The following is a 26,327-nucleotide window of genomic DNA, read 5'->3' as shown; positions in this document are numbered from 1 at the left end:
TTCCACTCTGTCTATTTTTTCAAATGGTTGTGTACCCTTGAATATTTATTTCCCAACCTTGGTCACCTTGTAACCATGTTTTTGTAATGGCAATTTAATCTAAACCATTTATCTGTTTTTGTGCCACTAGTTCTTCTATCTTATTGAAAATGTATTCAGATAAAGAGCCTTTAATTTAATTTTCTTTTACTGCTGCTGTCATTTGCAGGGACTTTATTTGCTGATGCATTATTAGTGTTCAACTTTCTGTCCCTTCCTGCCCCATTCTGATTGTCTTTATCCAAAGTGCTACATGTTCTATTGTCTCAACTTTTCTCTTTGGATTTCTAAATCTCCTTTCATCTGAACCTTCCACCCAGCCCCACCTCTGTTAGTTTAATTTTCTATCCACAGCCCTAGAAATTAGCCAGACCACTCATTCCAGTCCTATTTAAGTAGACCCCATCCCATCAGAACAACTCTCTCTTTCCTGAGTATCGGTGCCCCATGGAAATTGATACCCCTTCTTCCCACCACTCTTTGAGCCCAATATCACAAATTCCTTGTTCACACAAAGACTGATCAACCCATGGAAGATACAGCAGTGGAAGCAAAAACCTTGGAATCTTTCAAAGATTAGTTGCATACTATAATAGGGAGACTAAAGGATCTATCTGGATACCTACGCTAGGATGATCCAAATGGACTTCCTGACCCATATAATTCTGTGAAACATATCAATGTCAAATGATCAGGTTTCTGGGGCATCATGTAAGATTACTCTGACCTTTAATAGTATATTTTCTTATGTTGAACAACAAATAACTTTCATTAAATCTGTCTCTTTCTGACTAGGCTGATTATCAATTTCCATGGAGCAGGACGTCGAGAGCTCTGTGGCCGCTCGGCAGCCAAAGCTGCCGAAACAAGTCCGAGAGGAGGTCCCAAAGCAAATAGCCAAAAGGAGCATCCAGAGATATGTGCGAAAGGACGGAAAGTGTAACGTCCACCATGGGAATGTCAGGGAGCGGTACCGTTACCTAACTGATATCTTCACTACGTTAGTGGACTTAAAATGGAGGCTAAATCTACTCATTTTTGTCATGGTCTATACTACCACTTGGCTTTTTTTTGGAATGATCTGGTGGCTTATTGCCTACATACGAGGGGACTTGAGCCACATAGGAGACTCTTCATGGGTGCCCTGTGTTAACAATCTCAATGGCTTTGTCTCAGCATTTCTCTTCTCCATAGAGACTGAAACCACAATTGGATATGGATACAGATTCATCACAGACAAGTGTCCAGAAGGCATCATTTTACTCCTAGTCCAGTCCGTCCTGGGCTCAATAGTCAATGCTTTCATGGTTGGTTGCATGTTTGTGAAAATATCACAGCCCAATAAGAGGGCTGAAACACTGGTCTTCTCCACAGATGCAGTGATCTCTGTACGCGATGGGAAGTTGTGCCTAATGTTCCGAGTTGGGGACCTGAGGAATTCCCACATTGTAGAGGCTTCAATTCGTGCCAAACTAATCAAATCAAGGCAAACCAAGGAAGGAGAGTTCATCCCGCTGAATCAAACAGATATAAATGTTGGCTATGACACAGGGGATGACCGCCTCTTTTTAGTTTCACCACTAATAATCTGCCACGAGATCAATCAGCAAAGTCCTTTCTGGGAAATCTCCAAAGCCCAGTTGGCTAAGGAAGAAGTGGAGATTGTAGTGATCCTTGAGGGAATGGTGGAGGCAACAGGTAAGAAGTTTACTTCAGAAATAGTATTAATCCATTATTCTGCTCTCTTCAATTCTCCTTTGACAGAAATCAACAGGGATTGTGTCAGTGATCTAATTCTGAAAATGGCGATAGGCAGTGAAAGATGTTCTATGGGAGGTAGGTAGGGCTTATGACATATACATGTGAAAGCTTAAGGCACCTTCGGATCTCTCCAGTCAGCATCTTGCTATTTCTATCTCACTTCATTTTTTTAAAAAATTCATTCACAGGTTGTGGGAGTTACTGGCAAGGCCAGCATTTGTTGTCTATTCCTAATTGTCCTCAAGAAGGAGGTGGCAAACCCTCCCTCCTCCACCCACATGAATACAACCGAGTGGTTTAGTTGCTAGGCCATTTCAGAGGGCAGTTACGAGACAATCATATTGAAGTGGGTCTGGATATCTCATGTAGGGGTAAGGGTAAGGATGGCAGATTTTCTGGCTTAAAGTACATTAGTGAACCAGATGTAATTTTGTTTTACAACAATCCAATAATTTCAATCACCATGACACATACTAGCTTTTTACTCCAGATTTATTTAACTGAATTTACATTTCCCAGCTGCCATGCAATTTGAGCTCATGTCTCTGAACTATTAAAATAAAAAATAAAATACTGTGAAGGCTGGAGATCTGAAATAAAAAAATAGAAAGTGCTGGAAAATCTGGCAGCGTCTGTGGCGAGAGAAGCAGAGTTAATGTTTCAAGTCCAATAGGACTCTTCTTCAGAACTGTCAAAGAGTCATATTTGGAGTCGAATCACTCTGCCTTTCTCTCTCCACGGATGATGCCAGACTGACTGAATTTTTCCAGCACTTCCTGTTTTTAGTCTGGTATCTTTAGTCCAGGATCACACTGAATTATTAGACCTGCAACACAACCATTGCACTGTTGTGTGCCATGTGATTTCAGTTTCACTCCATTCACTTCCCTCCAGTTTTCAGTCTAGTGTGGCTGGTAGAGTTCCTACCTCACAACTCCAGGATTTCCATGAATGTTATGCTTCACATCAGTGTGGGAATGCTCATGGTTACTCAACTTGTTGCTGTTTATGGGATTCTGCTGTGTGCAAAGTCCTGCTGTTCTGCCCACATAATAACAGGTCATTTTGTGCACTTGCCTGCCATGGTGGCAGCCATTTTGTTGGCTGTGCTTTATACCATTGTATTTATCTGTCCCCATTCAACTTGCATTTTGTTTTACTGTGGATCTACTCTTGGATAGAGTCTATGGGAATCAGTCAAATCAGTGAAAGCACAAAAGGGGTCAATGGAAAAGAAAATCATACATAGGGTAAAACAGGCTGCTGTTGCCCTATCCAAGCTTTCTCCAAAGACCAATTTTATCACCGTTGGCACTATAAATCACACCTCAAGTGGTTGGCAGGAGTGGACTCCACGGGCCAAATAACTGATCCTCAGTCTGTGCCCAGAACCTGCTCCCTTTCAATCAATTGCAGCTTTGCCACAACACAGCCAAATTTAAAAAAAATCTAGACATGTATCATTATTGGCGGTCAATAGAAAAAATACAGAGAATATTTAGCAAGAACATTAACGTTTAAAACATAATAGGAAGTCATTCGATCCATAGTGCCAGTAGTGACTCTTTGTTGGAACAATCCAAGTCTAATCCCACTGCCCTGGTTGCTCCCCAATTGCGTATTTACATCCATTTGCTCCATAGAGTTATTAGAAGTAAGACAAGTTTGCCCAAATAAAATTTGCAGAGTACAAGTAGAGAAGAGAGGAATAATGCTCAGAGCAGATTAAAATGCACCTCCAATTGCCTGGGAAACGTACTGCATTCTGAATGGAGGCAGACATGGTGAGCAAGGAGAGAACCTGAAGAACAGAAAAGAAAGTAATTTGCAAAAACACATGGGGCACATGTATAAATCTGTTTATGGGTGAAATGCACCCCTCTTTAGCCCAAGTAAACCAGTCACCCAGAAGAAATCACTGGCTTTTTGAGAAGGTCAGTTCTTGGGGACCAGTCAACTCTATTGCAATATGTTTGTAGTCAGTCAGATGAGATGCAAATGCTGTAACTAACATCTATTATTTCTGAAACTCCTTTCATCTTTTGTTTCTAACTTCAGTGGTGCATTGACAGCCGGGTAAGTAGGCAAAGGAAGCGTATATATGATAGCGTATTGAGGGAACACTGAGGGAGATGTAACCTCAGTACTGAATGCATGCAAAAGTGTTGCTCCCTTTGAGCACATGCATTCCCTTTTCCAGTCTTGGGAATTCCCCAATATTATTGTCTTCTTGTTCTTATATGTCTCTCTGAACTGCCTGAAGATCTCCCCTTTATCTCATCTCTGCTGTTCAGTGTCATCTAATACACATCGAGAATTGTACTATTTCTGTTCCTATTTTCTAAACTACCTTCAGATGGATTTGTACTTAAGACAACTCCTAGAACACCCTTAATTTCTAGTGCTGTGATGGGATCATGTGCTAGGAGTACTGTGTGTACCACACCTACCCCACCCCTCACCTGAAAATATTACAATCGGGAATATTAATGTCTCATTCCTGCTCAAAATAAGCCATGCCTTTGTTATGGTTATCAAATCATCATCGTTCTTAATACTTCCAACTCGCATTATGTTTTGCATATTTTGTATGTTCATATACATTCACTTCAAGCCTGACTCCGTTTTTCATGCTTGCCTCATTTAATATTTACAATGCACTGCCTGAAAGGCTGGTGGAAACAGATTCAACACTTTCCGACATGATGGGCCAAATGGCCTCTATGACTATTTGATATTCTTTGTGTATTCTACAACAGTTTTCTAATCACTTACAAGGCCCTTTCTCCTTTGATAGTATCCCTCACTGTGGGATTTTCCGAACCTCACCCACCGCTGGGAATGTCCGCTCATGCCGAAAGTCAATGGACCGTTGACTGGACCGTTGGTGGATGGGGCATGGTGCGAGTTAGAATCCGGGCAACAGAGTTTTGGATGAGCTGAAGTTTATTGAGGGTGGACGATGAGACGCCAGCCTGGAGAGCTCTGCAATAATACTGTAGCATCAATGCTCTAACTCATGCATTCATGCATTCTTCAAATGCAGCTTCCTTTTGGAAGCACAAGATCACTGAATTTATCCACGAATTCTAAAATTCAAAAAGGAAACAAGGTTGCTGAGGCTTCCATCCAGATAAAAGGAAAAACTGCGGATGCTGGAAATCCAAAACAATAATAAGAGTAAAAATACCTGGAAAAACTCAGCAGGTCTGGCAGCATCAGCGGAGAGGAACACAGTTAACGTTTCGAGTCCGTATGACTCTTCAACAGAACTAAGTAAAAATAGAAGAGAGGTGAAATATAAGCTGGTTTAAGGGGAGGTGGGACAAGTAGAGCTGGATAGAGGGCCAGTGACAGGTGGAGATAACCAAAAGATGTCATAGACAAAAGGACAAAGAGGCGTTGAAGCTGGTGATATTATCAAAGGAATGTGCTAATTAAGGGTAGAAAGCAGGACTAGCAAGGTACAGATAGCCCTAGTTGGGGTGGGTGAAGGAATCGAAATAGGCTAAAAGGTAGAGGTAAAACAATGGATGGAAATACATTTAAAAATAATGGAACTAGGTGGGGAAAAAAATCTTTTTAAATTATTGGAAAAAAGGGGGGTGGATCAGAAAGGGGGTGGGGACGGAGGAGAGAGTGAATGATCCAAAATTGTTGAACTCAATATTCAGTCCGGAAGGCTGTAAAGTGCATAGTCGGAAGATGATGTGCTGTTCCTCCAGTTTGCGTTGAGCTTCACTGGAACAATGCAGCAGGCCAAGGACGGACATGTGGGCATGAGAGCAGGGTGGAGTGTTGAAATGGCAAGTGACAGGGAGGCCTGGGTTATGCTTGCGGACAGACTGAAGGTGTTCTGCAAAACGGTCACCCAGTTTGCGTTTGGTCTCTCCAATGTAGAGGAAATCGCATTGGGAGCAACGAATGCAGTAGACTAAATTGGGGGAAGTGCAAGTGAAATGCTGCTTCACTTGAAAGGAATGTTTGGGCCCTTGGACGGTGAGGAGAGGGGAAGTAAAGAGGCAGGTGTTGCACATTCTGCGGTTGCATGGGAAGGTGCCGTGGGAGGGGATTGAGGTGTAGGGGGTGATGGAGGAGTGGACCAGGGTGTCCCGGAGGGAACGATCCCTGCGGAATGTCACCAGGGTGGGTGAAGGGAAGATGTGTTTGGTGGTAGTATCATGCTTCCAATTTCCACCCCTCCATCATTTTCACATGGTCCATCTCTGACACTTCCCTTCCCTTCCTTGACCTCATGCTGGTGTTGACGGAAATGGCAGAGGATGATCCTTTGAATGCGGAGGCTAGTGGGGTGATAAGTCAGGACAAGGGGGACCCTATTATGGTTCTGGGAGGGAGAGGAAGGTGTGAGGGTAGATGCGCGGGAGATAGGCCGGACACGGTTGAGGGCCCTGTCAACCACTGTGGGTGGAAAACCTCGGTTAAGGAAGAAGGAAGACATGTCAGATGAACTGTTTTTGAAAGTGGCATCATCACTTCTATCTCCTACCCAAAATCCACAAACAGGACTGTCCCGGCAGACCGATCGTGTCAGCCTGTTCCTGCCCCACGGAACTCACTTCTAGCTATCTTGACTCCATTCTCTCTCCCCTTGTCCAGTGTCTTCCCACCTACATCCATGATTCCCCTGACACCCTACATCATATCAACAATTTCCAGTTCCCTGGCCCCAAACACTTCCTCTTCACCATGCACGTCCAATCCTTCTACACCTCCATCCCCCACCGGGATGGTCTGAGGGCTCTCCGCTTCTTCCTCGAACAGAGGCCTGAACAAATCCCATCCACCACTACTCTCCTCCGTCTGGCTGAACTTGTTCTCACACTGAACAATTTCTCCTCAAACTCCTCTCACTTCCTCCAAATAAAAGGTGTGGCTATGGGTACCACATGGGCCCCAGTTATGCCTGTCTCTTTATGGGGTATGTGGAACATTTCTTGTTCCAGTCCTACTCCGGCCCCCTCCCACAACTCTTTCTCCGGTACATCGATGATTGCTTTGGTGCTGCTTCATGCTCTCATCTGGACCTGGAAAAAATTATTAATTTTGCTTCCAATTTCCACCCCTCCATCATTTTCACATGGTCCATCTCTGACACTTCCCTTCCCTTCCTTGACCTCTCTGTCTCAATTTCTGGTGATAGACTGTCCACCAATATCCATTACAAGCCTACCAACTCCCACAGCTACCTCGAAAACAACTCCTCACACCCCGCATCCTGTAAGGAGTCCATCCCATTCATTCAGTTTCTTCGCCTCTGTCGCATCTCTTCTGATGATGCCACTTTCAAAAACAGGTCCTCTGACATGTCTTCCTTCTTCCTTAACTGAGGTTTTCCACCCATGGTGATTGACAGGGCCCTCAACCAAGTCCGGCCCATCTCCCGCGCATCCACCCTCACACCTTCCTCTCCCTCCCAGAAACATGATAGGGTCCCCCTTGTCCTCACTTATCACCCCACCAGCCTCTGCCTTCAAAGGATCATCCTCCACCATTTCCGCCAACTCCAGCATGGTGCCACCACCAAACACATCGTCCCTTCACCCTCCCGGCGGCATTCCGCAGGGTTCGTTCCCTCCGGGACACCCTGGTCCACTCCTCCATCACGCCCTACACCTCAACCCCCTTCCACGGCACCTTCCCATGCAACCGCAGAAGGTACAACACCTGCCCCTTTACTTCCCCTCTCCTCACCATCCAAGGGCCCAAACATTTCACTTGCACTTCCCTCAATTTAGTCTACTGCATTTGTTGTTCCCAATGCTGTTTCCTCCACATTGGAGAGACCAAACGCAGACTGGGTGACCATTTTGCAGAACACCTTCAGTCTGTCCGCAAGCATTACCCAGACCAATGTCGCTTGCCATTTCAACACTCCACCCTACTCTCATGCCCACATGTCTGTCCTTGGCCTGCTGCATTGCTCCAGTGAAGCTCAACACAAACTGGAGGAACAGCACCTCATCTTCCAACTAGGCACTTTACAGCCTTCCGGACTGAATATTGAGTTCAACAATTTTGGATCATGAACTCCCTCCTCCATCCCCACCCTCTTTCCAATCCACCCCCCTTTTTTTCCAATAATTTATATAGATTTTTCTTTTCCCACCTATTTCCATTATTTTTAAATGTATTTCCATCCATTGTTTTATCTCCAACTTTTAGCCTATTTCGATTCCTTCACCCCACCCCCATTAGGGTTATCTGTACCTTGCTTGTCCTGCTTTCTACGCTTAATTAGCACATTCCTTAGATAATATCACCACCTTCAACACCTCTTTGCCCTTTTGTCTGTGACATCTTTTGGTTATCTCCACCTATCACTGTCCCTCTATCAAGCTCTACTTGTCCCACCACCACCACCGCCCCCCCCCCGCCCCACCTCCCCAAACCCCTTAAACCAGCTTATATTTCACCTCTCTTCTATTTTTTGCTTAGTTCTCTTGAAGAGTCATACGGACTCAAAACATTAACTGTGTTCCTCTCCGCAGATGCTGTCAGACCTGCTGAATTTTTCCAGGTATTTTTATTTTTATTTTTGTTGAGGCTTCCATCCATATAGGCTAACCAACGGCAAATCTCCATCGTGAGCAAATGCTTGGAAACGTTCCTTGGGATGCTATAATTAAACTTTTAAAAAGTACAGACATGGTAGGGAGCAATTCCTTTAGAAGTTGTAGAGATTGCCGGATGGCTTGGATGTTGTGTCTTCATAGTAAAAAGAGGTTTCCATAAGTAGGTTATGTTCTCTATAAATAGAACTTATGCAAAGATAGCACCCACGAGTTTAACAATTATCCTTTTGCAGTGATCTCATGATAAACTTACATAAAACCTTGGTTAGACTACATGGAGTACAGTGCCCAGTTCTGATTTCCATATTCTAAAATGAATAGAGAAGCAATGGGGAAAGTGCCAAAAGGATTCCCAAGCATGACACCAGAGTTGTAAAGTTGTAACTATCACGAAAGACTGAAGGCTGAGGGTCTTTTTCTGGAAAAGGGACTGACTAAAGCAAGTAAGATGTTGGGTTGTATTATCATTAATATTCTTATTAATCCCACATATCAAGGTAATCCTTGCACTTCATAGATCATTGGTGCGACCACACTTAGAATACAATGTATACAGCACTGGTTGCCATGGTACAAAATTGATATTGCAGCTATTGAAAGGATACAAAAGAAGGCAACGGAATGGTTGAGGAGATGGACGGATTGAGTTATGATTAGTAATTATGTAAAATTGGGCTTGTTCACATTGGGAAAGAGAAGATTTGAGAAGTAGTATCATTGTTATTTTGGATTCTAAAGAGACTAAATAATGCAGACCATGTCAAGTTGTTTCACATTGTCCAAACACTGTAGAACTTGAGGAAACAGCCTATGCTCAAAGTAGGGTCAATTCAAACTAATCCACAGAAGCGCAACCACAGTGAACAAGCCTATGGAATATTCCCTTTAGGGAGACTGTGGAAGCAGTTGTGATTCATTCAGATGCAAATAAGATGGATTTCTTTCAGAAAACAATATTTTGGGACACAATACATGGTTAGTGGAGAATTCTTGGGAGGAACAGGTGATTTTGTCTATAATTCCCAATCCTCTCCACTACAGAGGTTTTCCTTGCCTCAAACCTGGATTTGTTGTAGACTAATTGAGAAGAGATTGATTGCTCTGTTCAGCCAACAACTCTTTTATTGTTGGATCATGTGACTGCCTGGATCACAGAAGGCAAACTAGATGAGCTGTGTCATTTTTGCCTATCAATTCCTATGTAGCCATTCCAACCTCAAACAACTGTTGACTTGGTTCTTTTCTGAACAGAGGTTGTGGCACAAACAAAGAAACTCTATTGTCATAGTTTGATCGTACAATCAATTACTATTAGTAACCATTGCAATAGAAACATTGGACTTTGCCCAGGTGGCTAGCTGAAGCTCATCATTAAATCAAATTTCCTTGTCTTTCTAAAATCATAGATGTAATACAAAATCCCCATAATTGTTCCCCCAGATCTACTGGAATTACTTGAGAAGGTAACTAAGCTATTGGACAAATGATCAATATTGGTAATCAAAACAGAAAACGCAGGTAAAACTCAGCAGGCCTGACAGTATCTACGGAGAGAAAGAAACAGAGCTAATGTTTCGAGTCCATGTGACTTCTTGTTATGATCCCAGATGAGACCTGATCTCCTTCACCCTGTAACCTAAGCATTTCTTTAGGCAGTTCATACTATCTGATTTCTTTCCCTCTTTAAAGCTCTCTGTCTCTTTCTTTCCTTATATCTTTCCTTTGTTGCTAACTTCTCTCTGGAATTCAAGTTCAAGCCGTCACATTTCTCTTTTTCATATTTGAGCTTATGCTTTTCTTTCTCTCTTTCTTGTTCAAGCTGCTTAATCTGCAACTGAATTCTAGCCAACTCAGGCTGTGTTCTATCTGGGTCAGGCTTTTCTTCTTCCAATCCCAGATGCAGTGCTATTACCTCAACTATATCTGCTTTCTTAGCTCCCACTTTTAATACTAACTTCAAATTTTGTGCTAATGCTAATAACCTAATCTTGATTAATTGTTGCTAATCACTCAGGGATAAATCTTCCCTCTCCAGAAAAGACATAGCAACTGACAAAAGCAATCATGCTTTTCAATAAGTATAGTAAAATTCAGCGTGAGATCCTGTTAGCCCTAACTTTAGCAAGTCCCAGCACCTGTATCCACCTGTGGATTCAAGATCCTGCAGAGTGCTCCCAATTTTGTTATGGTCCCAGATGAGCCCTCAATTTTGTTATGATCCCAGCTGAGACCCACAAGTTTTTTAATGATCTGGTTAGGGACCAGTAACTTTTGTTGTAAATTAGATGAAATTTGAATACCCAGGTATTTACTAAGGAAAAAATCCACGCAATTCCATGCTTTTAAACAAACAGAAGAAATTTTACTCTATAAGAAACAACAAAGCAAATGGTCAATACCATCTATCTTATACTCTAACATTCAGAATAAACATGAATTAACAGGCAAACTATAGTCAAACACCCACAAAGTGCACATTAAATGGCAGAAGCAACCAACACAGATCCCACAAATTGACAACCCATCCAGACATCAGTGATCACAGTGAGTCACAAAAATTCTTTTTAACCCTATCTTCCTCCTGAGGGATTTCAGCTCCCCACTTTTGAGAATTGACACTCTGATTTCCCTCAACAGCAGATCCAATTCAGACTGCACCAATAGCTGCCTACCTCCCAGCTGCTCAATCTCTTCTCCCAATAATGTATCCCACTGGATTCACAAGGCTGCACCCCAGCATCTCAACACTGGCATGATCCCAGCTCTTTAGTTGGTCTGAGCAGAATACCACTGCTCCTGGGCTTTCCTGAGCCCCAATTCACAAACAGCATGGAGCTATTAACTGTTACTGAGCTTCTCTGAGCCCGTGCTATACAAAGCTAGCACCTTAGCTGTCACATCTTCAGCCCCCAACTCTGTGTCACGTTTTCGCACCACAGCCCAACAGCAGGTGCACTGCCCAATCCCTGCAGCTGTCAACAGAATGCCAGAAACCGAGCACTCACAGCCTGTCTCCCCATCGTGCTTTGCATTTGCACTGGAACTCATGGGCATGCAGGGAGTTGTAGTCCTTGGCCTCCACCCCAAAAGCCCACAGAAAAATGCAACAATATAGATTTCTTCATATTATTACATTTGCTGATGACATGATGTAATATGGAGAGGTAATAAGTAGAAAGGAGATGTATAATTGTTAGAGAACCTTTGACCATTTATTTATGTGGACTGTGATGGATCTATTTTATTAAGAATGAATGTTGAGGAAATACAAATGGATTGGATAGATTGGAGAAAAGAAGGTTGAGAGGAGACTTTATAGAAGTGCTCTAAATCATGAGGGGTGTCGACAGAGTTGATAGAGAAAAACAATTTCTGTTGGTAGAAGGATTAAAATCCAGAGGACAATGATTAAGGTGAATGGCAAAAGAACCAAAGGAGACATGAGGAAAAACATTTTCTCTGCAGTGAGTGGTTACAATCTGGAAAGTACTGACTGAAAGGATGGTGGAGCCACGTTCATTCATAGCTTTCAATGCAGAATCAGACAAGAACCTGAAGGGAAATTAATTGCAGGGCTACACAGAAAGGATGAAGAGGTTTTTAGATGATCGTTTGTGCTGTAATGGTCAACTCTGTGTTAAGCATTGCCTCGTGTGGCTTAGAATCCCCATTCTGGCATGGCAGTCTCTGCTGCATTTACTGTCGAGGAAGACAGTGGGCTGAGAAGATGCAGGACTCACTAGCCTCTGTTTTCTCTGGGCCATCTTCTCAGCCAGCTGACCTTTCTGTTTCCCCTTGCCTCTTCTGATGCTCCTCCAAACAGTCAGCCTCCAGAGATCACAGCCATCAGCAACTGTCTCCCAGTTGTCAGTATCAATGTCCACCATCTTCTTACCTCACTTGCACGTGTCCATATAGCGGAGGTATGGACACCCTGGATGTCGTGACCCTGCAGCCAGTTCACCATACAGAAGGTCTTTGGGTAGATGGCTGTCATCCATCTAATGATTGAGCCAGCGCAGATGTCATTAGCTTAATAATGATTGTACATTAATGAAATTGACACATTCCAGGACCTCTGAGTTGGTGACCTTGTCCTGCCGAGAGATGCTAAGGAAATGTCTGAGACAGCGAAGTTGGAAACTGTTCAGCCTTTTCTCTTGTCTAACATATGTTGTCCAGCTTTTACTACTGTAGAGGATGCAAGCTTGGCAGATTCACAGTTTGGTCAGGTTTCTGTGGTTCCACACTCATACTCAGCTTGGACATAACAGTTGCATCCTTTGCAAGGCATGTGTTGATTTCAGGACCAAGTGACCGATTGCTGGTGATTGTAGGGCCTAGATACGTAAAGCTGTCAACAATCTCCAGCAGCACGTTGTCAATGCTGATAGATGGCAATATGGCAACATCCGAGGAAAGGAGACAAAAAGCAGAAAACTATAGGCCAATCAGCCTAACATCTGTCATTGGGAAAATGCTAGAGTTCATTATCAAGGGAGAAATAGAAGGACGTTTAGAAAAGCTTAACATAATCAGAGTCATCATGGCCTTGTGAAAGGGAAATCATGTTTGACAAATTTGCTAGAGTCCTTTCAGGAAATAACAACAGATTTGATAAAGGGGAACTGGTAGATGTAGTGTATTTGGATTTCCAGAAGGCATTCAATAAGGTGCCACATAAAAGGTTATTGCACAAGATAGGAGCTCACATTACTGGGGGTAATGTATTAGCATGGATTGAGGATTGGTTAACACACAAAAGGCAGAGTGTCGGGATTAATGGGTTTTTTTCAGGTTGGAAAGACGTGACTAGTGGAGTGCCATAAGGATCAGTCCTTGGGCCTCAATTAATTACAATCTATATTAATGACTTGGAGGGGGGCAGAGTGTAAGGTATCCAAATTTGCTGATGATACAAAAATAGGTGGGAGGGCATGTTGTGATGAGGACATAAGGAATCTGCAAGGGGATATAGACAGGTTGAGTGAGTGGGCAAAAATTTGGCAGATGGAGTTTAATGTGGGAAAGTGTGAGGTCGTGCACTTTGGTAGAGAATCAAAAGGCAGACTATTATTTAAAAGGAGAGCGACTCCAAAAAAGTGCAGCACAGAGGGATCTGGGTGTTCTTGTACATGAAACAAAATGTTAGCATGCAGGTGCAGCAAGTAATTAAGAAGGCAAATTGATTTTTGGCCTGTATTGCTAGGGGGTTAGAGTTTAAAAATAGGGAAGTCTTGTTACAAGTGTACAGAGTGTTGGTGAGGCTGCACCTGGAGTACTGTGTACAGTTTTGGTCCCCGTATTTAAGAAAGGACATACTGGTATTGGAGACAATTCCAAAGGGATTCACTAGGCTGATTCCTGAGATGACTTATCAAGAAGCTAAACAGGTTAGGCCTTTATTCATTAGAGTTTAGAAGAATGAGGGGTGATATTATTGAAGCGTACAAGATTCCAAGGGGGCTTGACAGGGTAGATGTTGAAAAGATGTTTCCACTAAAGGGAGAATCTCAAACTAGGGGACATAGTTACAGAATAAAGGGACACTTATTTAAAACTGAAATACGAAGGAACTTCTTCTCTCTGAGGGCAGTGAATGTCTGGAATTCTCTAGTCCAGAGAGTTTAGGAGGCTAGATCATTGAAAGTGTTTAAAGAGGAGGCAGGTAGATTTTTGAAATATCAGGGAGTTGAGGACTATGAGGAGCTGCCACAAAAGAGGAGTTGAGGCCTAGGGCAGTTCAGCCATGATTTTATTGAATGGCGGAGCAGACTTGAGGGGCCAAATGGCCTACTCCTGCTCCTATTTCTTATGTTCTTATGTCCTGGAACATGACGTTTGTCTTCCTGATGCTGATGATCAAACCAAACCCTTTACAGGCATGAGACTCTGTTCATTTACTGCTGAAGATGTATGGAATGCTGGTGCATCGTCAGTGTAGAGCAACTCTCTGATGGACACTTTGCACACCTTTGTCCTGGATCTCAGGCGAGCAAGGCTGAGCATCTACCCATCAGTTCTGGTCTGTAAGTAGACACACTCTGTAGATGACCTGAAGGCATAAGACAGCAGCAAAGGAGAGAATATGCCAAAGAGTATCAGTGCCAGGTGCGGAACTCAAATGGTTCCAATGCTGCCACATTATGGTTGACCTTACCCACCATGTAGATGAGCTCTTGAGGAGAGCTGCACAGCTTGAAAGACTAAATGCCCTCCTTTTGTTCTGTAACCATTCAAAAAGCAAAAACATTCAAGAAGCAGGCTGAAAGTCTGATGTTATCACTGATCATCCCTAAATGATTTGGTCAGTGTGAAGCAGTTATCAACAAAGGCACAGCATCCACTGCATATAGTGAGTCCATTGATGCTGATGTGTTTTGCCCACTATCCACATTGGATCCTTTAAAGGGGTAGTGCTATTAGTGTTGATAAAGACTGCAGCAAATGACGAAGATAAAAGCAAAATACTGCGGATGCTGGAAATCTGAAATTAAAAAAATGGAAAATGCTGGAAAAACTCAGCAGGTCTGGCAGCATCGGTGGAGAGAGAAACAGAGTTAACGTTTCAAGTTTGTATGACTTCTTCAGAGTTTCAGAGCAAATCACTATTGATTTGTAACCTCACACAATTTAAGAGCAGATTAAGGGCAGAAGGTAATTACAACCTAAATAAGGGGCTATTTACAGGGTGTAGTGTAAACCGTAAACTGACACCAGCTAGAGGGATTTTAACGAGGTGCGAGCTACTGAGTAACGACATTTTTCTGCCCAAAATTTACAGAACGTTGAACACTCAGCAGGCAGCCACTTTCTATAATGAAAATAAAAAAAAGTTAGCACTCTTTTGGCTGATTTCAATGATTGCCTGTTTAAACATGGGTGCTTTGGGTGGTGGGGAATGTACTTCCAGCATCTGCAGTTTTTTGTTTTTATATCAATGTATTGGGATAGTTCTAGAGGACATTGAGCTACAAATTACAGCATGTTTCCCAGCCAAGTTACAATTCACTTCTGGAATATGGTGTGCAATTTTAGTCACCATATGTCAAGAGTATACAAATCCATTATAAAGGGTTCAGGCTAAAATTAGCTAGAGTGATTCCAGGTCTAGAAGCACTAATTTATGAACAGAAGGGGGACAAAATTGATATTTGCTTCAGAATTCAGACTGAATGAGGGAACATGTTGCAGTGTTTGAAAATAGTAAATTAACTTGGTTTTACACGTAAGGCTATTGGATGCAAATACAGGATGCACAAGCCTTGGTCAAGGTTGGAGGTTAAAATAAAAAACTTTCTTAAGGGATAGAAGACATGTGGAACAGATTCCCACAGCTGGCTAATTCAGGGTCATTAACACCTTTTAAGGGGACTTAGATTGATAGCTATTGAGAAGAGGGATTGAATTTTATAGAGATGTTCATGGATTCTTGGGGCAGAATCTTTAGGTTGGCGTGCAGGCCTGCGCCCAACCCGATCGAATGTGAAATCACACGGGATGATGTCAGGTGAGCACACCAGCATCATCCCGCACTCGCGTGATATTTCAGTCGTTGAGCGTGCGCAAAAGTCGGAAGTGGGCACGCCAACAATTAAGAGGCCAATTAAGGGAATTAAAGTTGCAATTGTCTTTAATTTTACATTGCCCGTCCAACCTTACGATTGGTGGCTGGATGAATCAGCCAGGATGAATCAACAATAACCTGCTCAATGAAGCCCAGTTTGGGTTCCGCCAGGGCCACTCAGCTCCTGACCTCATTGCAGCTTCAAACATGGACAAAAAACTGAACTCCCGAGGTGAAGTGAGAGTGACTGCCCTTGACATCAAGGCCAATTTGACTGAGTGTGGCATCAAGGAGCCCTAGTAAAACTGGAGTCAATGGGAATCAGGGGGAAAGCTCTCCGCTGGTTGGAGCCATACCTCGCAGGAAGGAAGATGTTTGTGGTTGTTAGAGGTCAGTCATCTCAACTTCAGGACATCACTGCAGGAGTCCCTCAGGGTAGTATCCTTGACCCAACCATCTTCAGCTGCTTCATCACCATCATTGGTCAGAAGTGGGGATGTTCGCTGATGATTGCATAATGTTCAGCACCATTCACGACTCCTCAGATACTGAAGCAGTCCATGCCCAAATGCAGCAAGATCTGGACAATATCCAGATTGGGCTGACAAGTGGCAAGTAACATTAGCGCCACACAAGTGTCAGGCAATGGCCATCGCCAACAACAGAGAATCCAACTATCGCCCCTTGATGTTCAATGGCATTACTATTACTGAATCCCCCACAGTCAATATTCTGGGGGTTACCATTGACCAGAAACTGAACTGGACTAGCCATATAACTACTGTGGCTACAAGACCAGGTCAGAGGCTAGGAATCGTGTGACGAGAATGTCACCTCCTGACTCCCCAAAGCCTGTCCAAGGCACAAGTCAGGAGTGTGATGGAATACTCCCCACTAGCCTGGATGAGTGCAGCTTCCACAACACTCAAGAAGCTTGACACCATCCAGAACAAAGCAGCCCGCTTGATTGGCAACACATCCACAAACATTCACTCCCTCTACCACCAACACACAGTAGCAGCAGGGTGTACCATCTACAAGATGCACTGCAGAAATTCACCAAGGCTCCTTAGACAGCACTTTCCAAACACAAGACCACTACCATCTAGAAGGACAAGGGCAGCCGATAGATGGGAACACCACCGACTGGAAGTTCCCTTTAAGTCACTCAGCATCCTGACTTGAAATATATCGCCGTTCCTTCACTGGCGCTGGGTCAAAATCCTGGAACTCCCTTCCTAACAGCACTGTGGGTGTACTTACACCACATGGACTGCAGTAGTTCAAGGAGGCAGCTCACCACCACCTTCTCAAGGGTAACTAGGGATGGGCAATAAATGCTGGCCCAGCCAGCGAAGCCCACATCCCATGAATGAATAAAAACAACAAAATGCCCTCAAGAATTGACAGTGAAAGGAGACGTTTATCTCATCTGCATGAATTTGAACACAGGACTCAAGGATGAAAGGGCAAAAAGGGACATCCTAGGCATCATCCAGTCTCCAGTCACATTTACTTAGAGCCTCAAAGCTATTCGCATGTACAAAATAAACATAACTGACAATAGTGCAAATGAAAGGTTGTCATCAAAGTTTATTATAGTTATAACAAACTGTCAGAGACAGTAGCAATGAAAAATATTAATAACGCCATGTAGCAAATAGTCTGCAGCTTGTCATAGGTTGCAGTAAATCACTTCATGATAATAAACTTGTTTCAACATAAGTGAACGGATATGAACCACTTAAAGTCTGATAAGGTTGAGAGCAGATTGATGAATTGCCAATTGGCAGCAGTAAGCCACAGAAACCAGTGCCAATGTTTATGTGCCGTCACTCCTGACTCTAGATCTGTAGCATGATTTTGGGATCTAAACACTCAATAACACCCATGGCTGGAAATCAGACAGAAAAAGTCTGGTTTTCCAACATTCATTGGTGGGGCCTGAATGGTCAGTGGTACTGTGAAGACACAAGAAAGGCATTGGGAGAACGTCAAAGCCATAGTTCAACTGTTTGCTTCCTAGTCATCTATCCTCATACATACTACGGTCCCCATAACATATAATGGATGCACTCATGTTAATGCAATTTGCTCACTATACGCAGTGGCTAATAAATCCATCTAAATTGGTTCAAGACATAGAAGAGGTTACATAGAACTATTTAGAATTTCCAAAACAGAGACAGGCCAGTCGGCCCAACTGGTTATTGCACGTGTTTACGTTCAATGTGGGCTTCCTCTCATTCCACTTCTTTTAACCCTATCTGCATCTAATCCTTTCTCCCTGCTTATCTAGCAGTTGAAATGCATGTATGGTGATTGCCTCAACTATTCCTGGTGGTAGCAAATTCCACATTCTCACCATTCTTTGGACTTAGGGGTTCTTCTGAATTCTCTATTGAACTTATTAATGACTATCTTATATTTATAGCCCTAGTTTGGATCACCACAACAAGTAGAATCATTTTCTCCACTTCTATCCTGTCAAACCCTTCTATTGTTTTAAAATCCTCTATCAGGAAACCTCTTCAGTCTTCTCTATCCCAGAGAAAAAGAGCCCAGTCTGTTCAGCCCTTCCTGATGGTTATAACTTCTCAGTCCTAGTTTCCTGATTCATCTGATCGCACATTAAATGTATCAACTGATTGAAACTACCTCAGGTAGTTGAATACAGTTAACAGTGCAAACAGCTGATGGGGTCTTCAAGCAGCTTCAATCAGCTATGTGCACTGTGGGAAGTAGTCAGAAAGTGGAGACTTCAGGCAGCTTCAATCAATCAGCCGATACATTTAATGCAAGATCAGATCAACTTCTGCTCCAATCTCTTGGTTCTATTCATGTCCTTTATTGCACTTTTCATGTTGCAAAGTTAGATGTTAATTGGCCATAAACAGCACACTTGGTATGGTATAAGCAACACCTATATAATTGATGCCTATGGTGATGGCAAATAGCTGGCACCATTTGCCTGATGCAGTATGGCTGAGTGGGACAAGCAAGGAGCATCTGCGTGTGGGGACTGTATAAGCTTTGCATTCCATAACTTGTGGTGCAATTTGTTTATAATCTAGTTCCTCTCTCCTGGTATAGTTACCAGAGAAAATCAAGGGTTATGGCAGACGGTGAAAGAAAGAAAACTGGATTAGTAATTGGTTAAAGGGGAGAAAACAATAAGTAGGCATTAAGGTTTTCAGAGTGACTGGAATTGGGTGATGGTGCCCAACATGGTTTCATTCTAGGGCCACTGTTAGAACTCAGATAGTCAGACAGTGAAATGATAGAACACTGGAACCCAGTCTTTATACACTTAAAAGCTTTTACTTACAAAGACAAACATTGTGATCAGACGTACACTAAGTGACTTAACATAGCAAACCCTAAGGAGTGCTGTCTTAGTATTTCAAAAATATTCACTTCTTACAGGATAACGTAGATAACTAAATTTATTTACGATTAAATAATTTACAGAAATAAACACATCTGGCACTTTTGAGTATTATTCAGTACAATCTTTTACATAGAGTCTTCCAACTATCATTTAACCATCAGACTCTTGGCCCTGAATTTTGCATCTGTTGGGCGTGCACGATCGGAAGGCCTGGAAGCGGACATGAAATCTGCTCCCGGCTGACATTGGGGAAGAAACGTGATTTCAAACTGTATGATCAATTTAAGCACCACCCAGCATGAAACGCAGCATTTGTTTGGAGAAGCACTCCTGGCAAGGGTGAGAACGTATTGGGCGCTAGGTCCAATGGGGACCCAGTGGGGGATTTAAAAATAGCAGAGGCAGCTCCCTGTAGGCTGCCAGGGGACCCATAGGGAGCTGTGCTGCCAAAAATGTTAAAGCTTGGGATAAAGCTGGGCATGCCAGGAGGGAGGGCTGTGCAGGTGGGCACTCTGCCCCCCGCCATTCTCTCTTGAATGCCCACACATTCTGGCCGAGGAAGTAAATGCCAGGTGTGAAGTCCAAATGCCAAGATGGCAAGAGGATGCCACGGCACCTCACCAAGAAGGTGTGGACAGAGGTGGGGTCCCAGGTCAGCGGGCATGACGTGGTGCGCCACACCTGAATATGGTGCCGCAAAAGGTTTAATGATCTTCTTCGCTCCGCAAGGGTGAGTACTGAGTTGGCATGGAACTGTGTATAGATATGCTAAGGAGTGGCTGTTCATCATGGCACTCAGGGGTGTAAGAGTCTGTCTGCCAAATGGCACTGAAATCTGTGCAGGCCAAGGCTGGCAGATCTGACCATTTGCCTTGGGTGCATAGAAGGGTGAGGTGTGCTAAATTAATGTGCAACTCAACCTGGTTCTCAGGGTGGGTGGGCCAGGCTGGAATTGTGCTGCTGGTAGAGGCCAGATTAATTAATTCTCTTCTGCCCGTTCAGGAGAAGAGAAGCCTTAACACTGTTAAGCGAACACGAACAGGTGGTAAGACGGCCAACCTCCTCATAATGACCAAGTATGAGATGTACACCCTGGAGGCTGAGTGCCATCATGGAGAAGGTCCACAGGTCGTGGAAAGGCAGGGCCCAGAGGAAGGTAAGAGCCCAGTGGTCAGGTGCAAGACTGGCAGAGAGTGCAATAAACGTAGGGTCATCTCATCTCAAGTGAGAGTTTCTAAGGAAGAGTCACAATTGATTATCCAATCACAATGTCTCCATGAGGCAGTTGTCCATGGGGTCAGCAGCCCATCTTGCATGCACATTGACTACATGATGATTGAACGTACTGACATATCGTCTTCCTCCCTCAGATCATCCATCCGCAAGAGGCTGCCGAGACCCTGACAACCCCCCCTTTAACACCTGAGGAGGACCCCCAGCCAGATCCACTCGTGTCACATCCACTCTCGGAACCAGGCACCAGCGCAGACACATGCACAGAGAAGGGCATTAGTTTGTCAGCTTAGATGTACTGCGGGGAGGGCACTGCACACTCATGAGGGGCTGGTGGGGGCAGAGAGTGCCCAGGACTTCAGAGGTCTGCTAGAGACCAGGATCATACTGAGTCCAAGGCAGATGATGAGCCTCTGGAATTGTCCATCAGGCAGCAGATGTTGGATGTCCAGCAGGATGCGTGGGAAAATCTGGCGGAGATCCCTAAAGGTCTGTGTGCCATGGTCTCTGTCATGGAGGAGTGCATGTGGAGCGTGAAGTGAACACTGTGTTGACCATGAGGTCTGAGCACACAGCCTCCACAATTGAGACAGTGGCAACTTTCATGAAAAAGCAGCTCCAGGAACAGAATCAGGGGTTTCTGGTGTTGCAGTCAGACCTGCAAGCCCTCACTATCACACACATTGTCTTTTTTTATTCATTCACGGGATGTGGGCATCGCTGGCTGGGCCAGCATTTATTGCCCAGCCTGAGTTGCCCTTGAGAAGGTGGTGGTGAGCTGCCTTCTTGAACCACTGCAGTCCATCTCCTGTAGGTACACCCACAGTGCTGTTAGGAAGGCAGTTCCAGGATTTTGACCCAGTGACAGTGAAGGAACGGCGATATATTTCCAAGTTACTCACCATCCTGACTTGGAGGCGAACTTCCAGGTGGTGGTGTTCCCATCTATCTGCTGCCTTTGTCCTTCTAGATGGTAGTGGTTGTGGGTTTGGAAGGTGCTGTTGAAGAAGCCTTGGTGAATCTCTGGAGTGCATCTTGTAGATGGTACACACTGCTGCTACAGTGCATTGGTGGTGGAGGGATGTGGTGCCAATCAAGTGGGCTTCTTTGTCCTGGATGGTGTCCAGCTTCTTGAGTGTTGTGGGAGCTGCACTCATCCAGGCAAGTAGAGAGTATTCCACTATATTCCTGACTTGTGCCTTGTAGAGGGTGGACAGGCTTTGGGGAGTCAGGAAGTGAGTTAATCGTCACAGGATTCCTAGCCTCTGACCTGCTCTTGTAGCCACAGTACTTATATGGCTGGTTGAGTTCAGTTTCTGGTCAATGGTAAGAGATGTGAGAGATGGATGAGGCACCTGGTCTCTCTGCTGGGTGCCCATCCTTCAATGGTGAGCAGGGAGGTTCAAATCGTGTTGCTTGTCGTCTCACCGGGCTCATCTCAGGGCGCTCTGGATGACGGCAGCAGCTCCTCTGCCTCTCTGCCAGTGCCTATGCCATCTGAAGCCACGTTGACTGAGGAGTGCCCTGCCGTGGTGCTGGCCGCACCCTCCCAGATGGCATCTGCACAGGCTGCACCGGCCAGTAGATGACCGCCAAGATCATCAGGGCCAACACAACAGCAGAGTCAGCAGGCTGCCTCTGATGCCGCTGCCAGTGAGGCGGAGTGGGGGGGGGGCCCTAAGACACTAAGAAATGGAAGCTTAAGGCACCATGAGAACAAGGCGGGGTTTTCATGGGTGAGATTATTTAATTTGACCAGTGATAGATGTTTGTTTTGTGGCTACGTCAACAAGAGATAAATATTCATTTTATGTCAACATCATCAAGACATAATTATTTATTTTCTTTTCATGGCCTGAGTGTGCTTCATTTTTTCATTGGTCCAGGGCACAACAGTAGCTTGTGATGGACAGGAAGAGCTGTAAATTATATTACAGAGGTTATGAATTGACATTGGGGCCATAGGATGGCCTCATCAGGAATGTTTTGTATTTTCTTTATCGTCACTTTTTTAAGGCTCAAGTTTCAAGTCATGCCTTGGATGCCTAGCTGAATGTGCAGACAATCAAGGCCTCCCTGGTGTCCCTGCCTCCCTGAAGTTTCATCATGTCAGCCTTCACGTCCTCACCCTGTGTCTACCCCGGCTCCTCTTCAGAACCATCACTCGAGTCATCCTCAGCAGCCTGTGGAGCTGCCTCATTGTCTTTGTCCTTCAATGGGTCCCCCCTTGACAGAACCAGATTGTGCAGAGCGCAGCAGACAATGACTATAAGCGACACGCACTCTAGAGGGTATTGCAGAGCTCCCCCTGATCAGTTCAGGCATCTGAAACTCTTCTTCAGTAGCCCAATGGTCCTCTCAACCACCTCCCTTGTGCAGGCATGACTTCTGTTGTACCTCTCTTCTGCTTCTGTCCTTGGGGCCCAATGGTGTCATGAGCCACCTTTTCAAGGGATGGCCTTTGTCACCCAGGAGACAACCATCCAACTGAATCACAGAATGCAGAAAAGGCCCTTCAGCCCATCGAGCCTGCACCGACACATGAGAAACACCCGACCTACATACCTAATCCCATCTACCAGCACTTGGCCCATAGGCTTGAGCTGGAGCCATGAACATCCTTGGCACTTAGGAGTATCAAAGGATGTATGCACCACGGGAGCTTCTAGGGAATCTTGCACAGACTTTCAGAATCTGTGTTCTGAGATCACAAACTATCTGAACGCTAAATGAGTGAAACATCTTTCTGTTCACGAAGGCACCTGACTCACCCACTGGTGCCCTGATGGCCACATCTATGGCACAGGGATACAGGGGAACCCAGCAATTGCTGTGAAGCCTCTGGGTCACTCAGCCTGGCTGGCTTTGTCCATCCAGAAATGAATGAAGGTCATGACCTGTCTGAAGAGAGAATCAGTGACCAGCTTGATGCAGCTGTGGGCAGCAGGTTGGGACACGCCACATAGATCCCCCAGTGACTCCTGGAAGGAGCCAGAGGTGAAAAGGTTGAGGCCTACTGTAACCTTTAGAGCCACAGGGATATGGTGGCCACCTACACAGTTAGAGGCAATGTCTGACCCAATCATCTGACATATGGAGGTTACAGTTTGCTGAGAGAGGCGGAGCCTCCTTCAGCATTGTATCTCAGACGTGTTGAGGTAGCTGGAATGCTGCCTGTAGGTGCATGATAGTGCTGTCTTCTGTGGACCCTTCCACCTTGCCCTTCCTTCTGGCCCAGCACCCTCGCTAGCTGCAGCTCTCTTCCCACTGGTTGCTCTCTGGGATGCTGCCTGCAGACACCTGGTCTTCTCTCCCTTCTGACCCTCTCACCTTCTTCAGAGGAGGTCCTACCAGTTAAGTATACAATCCCCATTCCCAGAAACGCAGATGGCACTGTCTCATGCACTGAAGAGTGCACTCGGCAGAAAGCCTCCAAGAAACTTTGTAAGCCAAACAGTCCTGATAAAAAGCTAGAAATTCAAAAAATCCGCCAAAAAATACTGAAAATGCTGTGAACTATCAGGAGTCAACAAACAGCAAACTCTCACCCAAACTCCTAACTACTAACATTACCGAGGTGCTGCATGACTTTTATCACACGCTGGGTGGAGAAACCAATAAAAATGGGACAGCCACCTACCTGGGTTGCCCATGAGCCAACCGCTAAGTCGCACGGGCAACATAAAATCGTGGACAATTGAGTATTAAAGTGGCTTAATTGCTAGATTTATTGTCGGCAGGCGTGCTTCTGCCTTCCGTGCGCGCCCGCTGCCTGTAGTATCGGAAGATGTCCTCGTGATGTCGTGGCGCCTGCCTGATATAATCTCGTGCAATTTCGCAATCGCCCAGGTCGACCGCACGTCCGAACCCAGAACATAAAATTCTGCCCTAGATATCATAGTATAGGAAATATTTTTTTTAAATGAATCATTTATGTTGAGTTCTTCTGAACTTGAGGAGGAGCCAGAATTTCAACCAGCTACCAACTCAATATTAAAAAAAAAAGTTTATTTGATCTTGGACCTAGTTACTGCAATTAGACGTAATGGCCTGAAAAGGATACAGCTTAGGGACAGAATAATACAATTCTTTATATAATGCTTCTATCCTCACAAAACAGCATATCCCACTACTTACCATATCGAATGCCTGGGGAATTATGCTAGTAACATACAGATCTAGAAACAGCCTAAAAAGGTCTAACTTATCCTTTCTTCTTAAAGAAAACAGTGCCAAGTGCTTTAGACAAGCATCACTTCATTAATATTTCCCTTTGTGAGACTGTACATAAAGCAGGCATCGTGCACCATGTTTCCTCCTGAGCCACAGCTACCACGTTTTAAGGATACTTTGAATTGCTCAACAGGCTTTATTCAAAGAAGTAGCATTGTAACAATATCGTTATCCTGAGACAAAAGCATAAAATCTCACATTTCCCCAAGAATACTATAGGGAGTAGATGCTGAAATGTGGTGCTCTTAAAATACAATAGTCTGACAGACATACCGTTGCATTTTAAAAATGTGGTGGCAGAAATTGATGTGCATTGCTTCTCTTCATAGTGTTTCTACTGGGTGCAACCCATACCAATTTTGCATTGGCACAGCCTGTGCCCAATCACACAGGTGAGTCCTACTGTCCTGCAGCCAAGTTCATTAGGGCTGTTTCTCAGGCATTCTGGGTGGATGCCTAAAACAGGCTTTAGATCATTGAATGTGTAAATTAATGGCCAATTAAAAGGATGCTTTTCAAATCTGTCAGTAATGAATGCCACTTCCACCCCCCCCCCCCACACCTCCTTCCCTTACTCCAGTATCTCTCCTCTCCTCATCCCCTCCTCCCTGCTGTCCTCCACCCTCCCTCACTCTTATCCCTCCTCTTCTTTGCCTTTTTGCCCTCCTCCGTCTCCCCACTCCTTACCCTCCCATTGCCTCCTTCTTGCAACCTCCATCCCTACCCCTCCTCTCTCCCTCCCCTCCTCCAGCCCCCTCCCTCACAGGGACTAATAAGAGTGAGGAAATGAAGGTAATTAATATCAACAGAGAATACTGGAGAAACTCAAGGGACTAAAATCCAACAAATCCCCAAGATCTGATGGCCTACATTCTAAAAGAGTTAGCTGTAGACATGGTGGATGCACTGGCTATGATTTTCCAAAATTCCCTAGATTCTGGAAAGGACCCAGAAGACTGGTAGTTGGCAAATGCATCACCACTATACAGGATAGGAGGGAGAGAGAAACCAGGGAAATATAGGCCAGTTAGCTGGACATCAGTCATCAAGAAAGCTAAGGAAATCTTAGCAATGCACTTAGAAAATCATAGTATGATTGGAACAAGTCAACCAAGGGGAAATCTTGTTTGACAAATTTATTATTAAGCGGCACTTACACAGCAATAACCTGCTCGCTGACGCTCAGTTTGGGTTCCACCAGGGCCACTCATCTACTGACCTCATTGCAGTTTCAGTCCAAACATGGAAAAAATAGCTGAACTCAAGAAGTGACATGAAAGTGACTGCCATTGACATCAAGGCAACATTTGACCAAGTGTGCATCAAGGAGCCCGAACAATTCTGAAGTTAATGGGAAAGGGGGAAACCTCTCCAATGTTTGAAGTCATATCTAGCGCAAAGGAAGATGGTTGTGGTTGTTGGAAATCCCAGGACATCACTGTGGGTGTTATGACCGATTCTGTTGGTACAGCTAAGTTATTTAAAAATCCCAGAGGGAAACTTTAAA

At 44.4% G+C, this 26,327-nt stretch overlaps 1 protein-coding gene across 2 annotated transcripts in view; it reads left to right on the top strand.

Annotated features, from left to right (window-relative positions):
- Positions 1 to 851: 851 nt before the first annotated feature.
- The window catches only part of kcnj6 (potassium inwardly rectifying channel subfamily J member 6), a 44,868-nt gene continuing 19,392 nt past the window's right edge, over positions 852 to 26,327 (top strand). For both annotated transcript variants that reach the window (XM_041211385.1, XM_041211384.1), the window contains exon 1: positions 852 to 1,737. In XM_041211385.1, coding sequence (XP_041067319.1) covers positions 852 to 1,737 — 886 coding nt within the window. The remainder of the gene's footprint in view (positions 1,738 to 26,327) is intronic.

The sequence above is a fragment of the Carcharodon carcharias genome, chromosome 18, assembly GCF_017639515.1.
Source record: "Carcharodon carcharias isolate sCarCar2 chromosome 18, sCarCar2.pri, whole genome shotgun sequence".
Taxonomy (NCBI): domain Eukaryota; kingdom Metazoa; phylum Chordata; class Chondrichthyes; order Lamniformes; family Lamnidae; genus Carcharodon; species Carcharodon carcharias.
The sequence above is the reverse complement of the archived record's forward strand: the minus strand, read 5'-3'. Positions and strand labels throughout refer to the sequence as shown.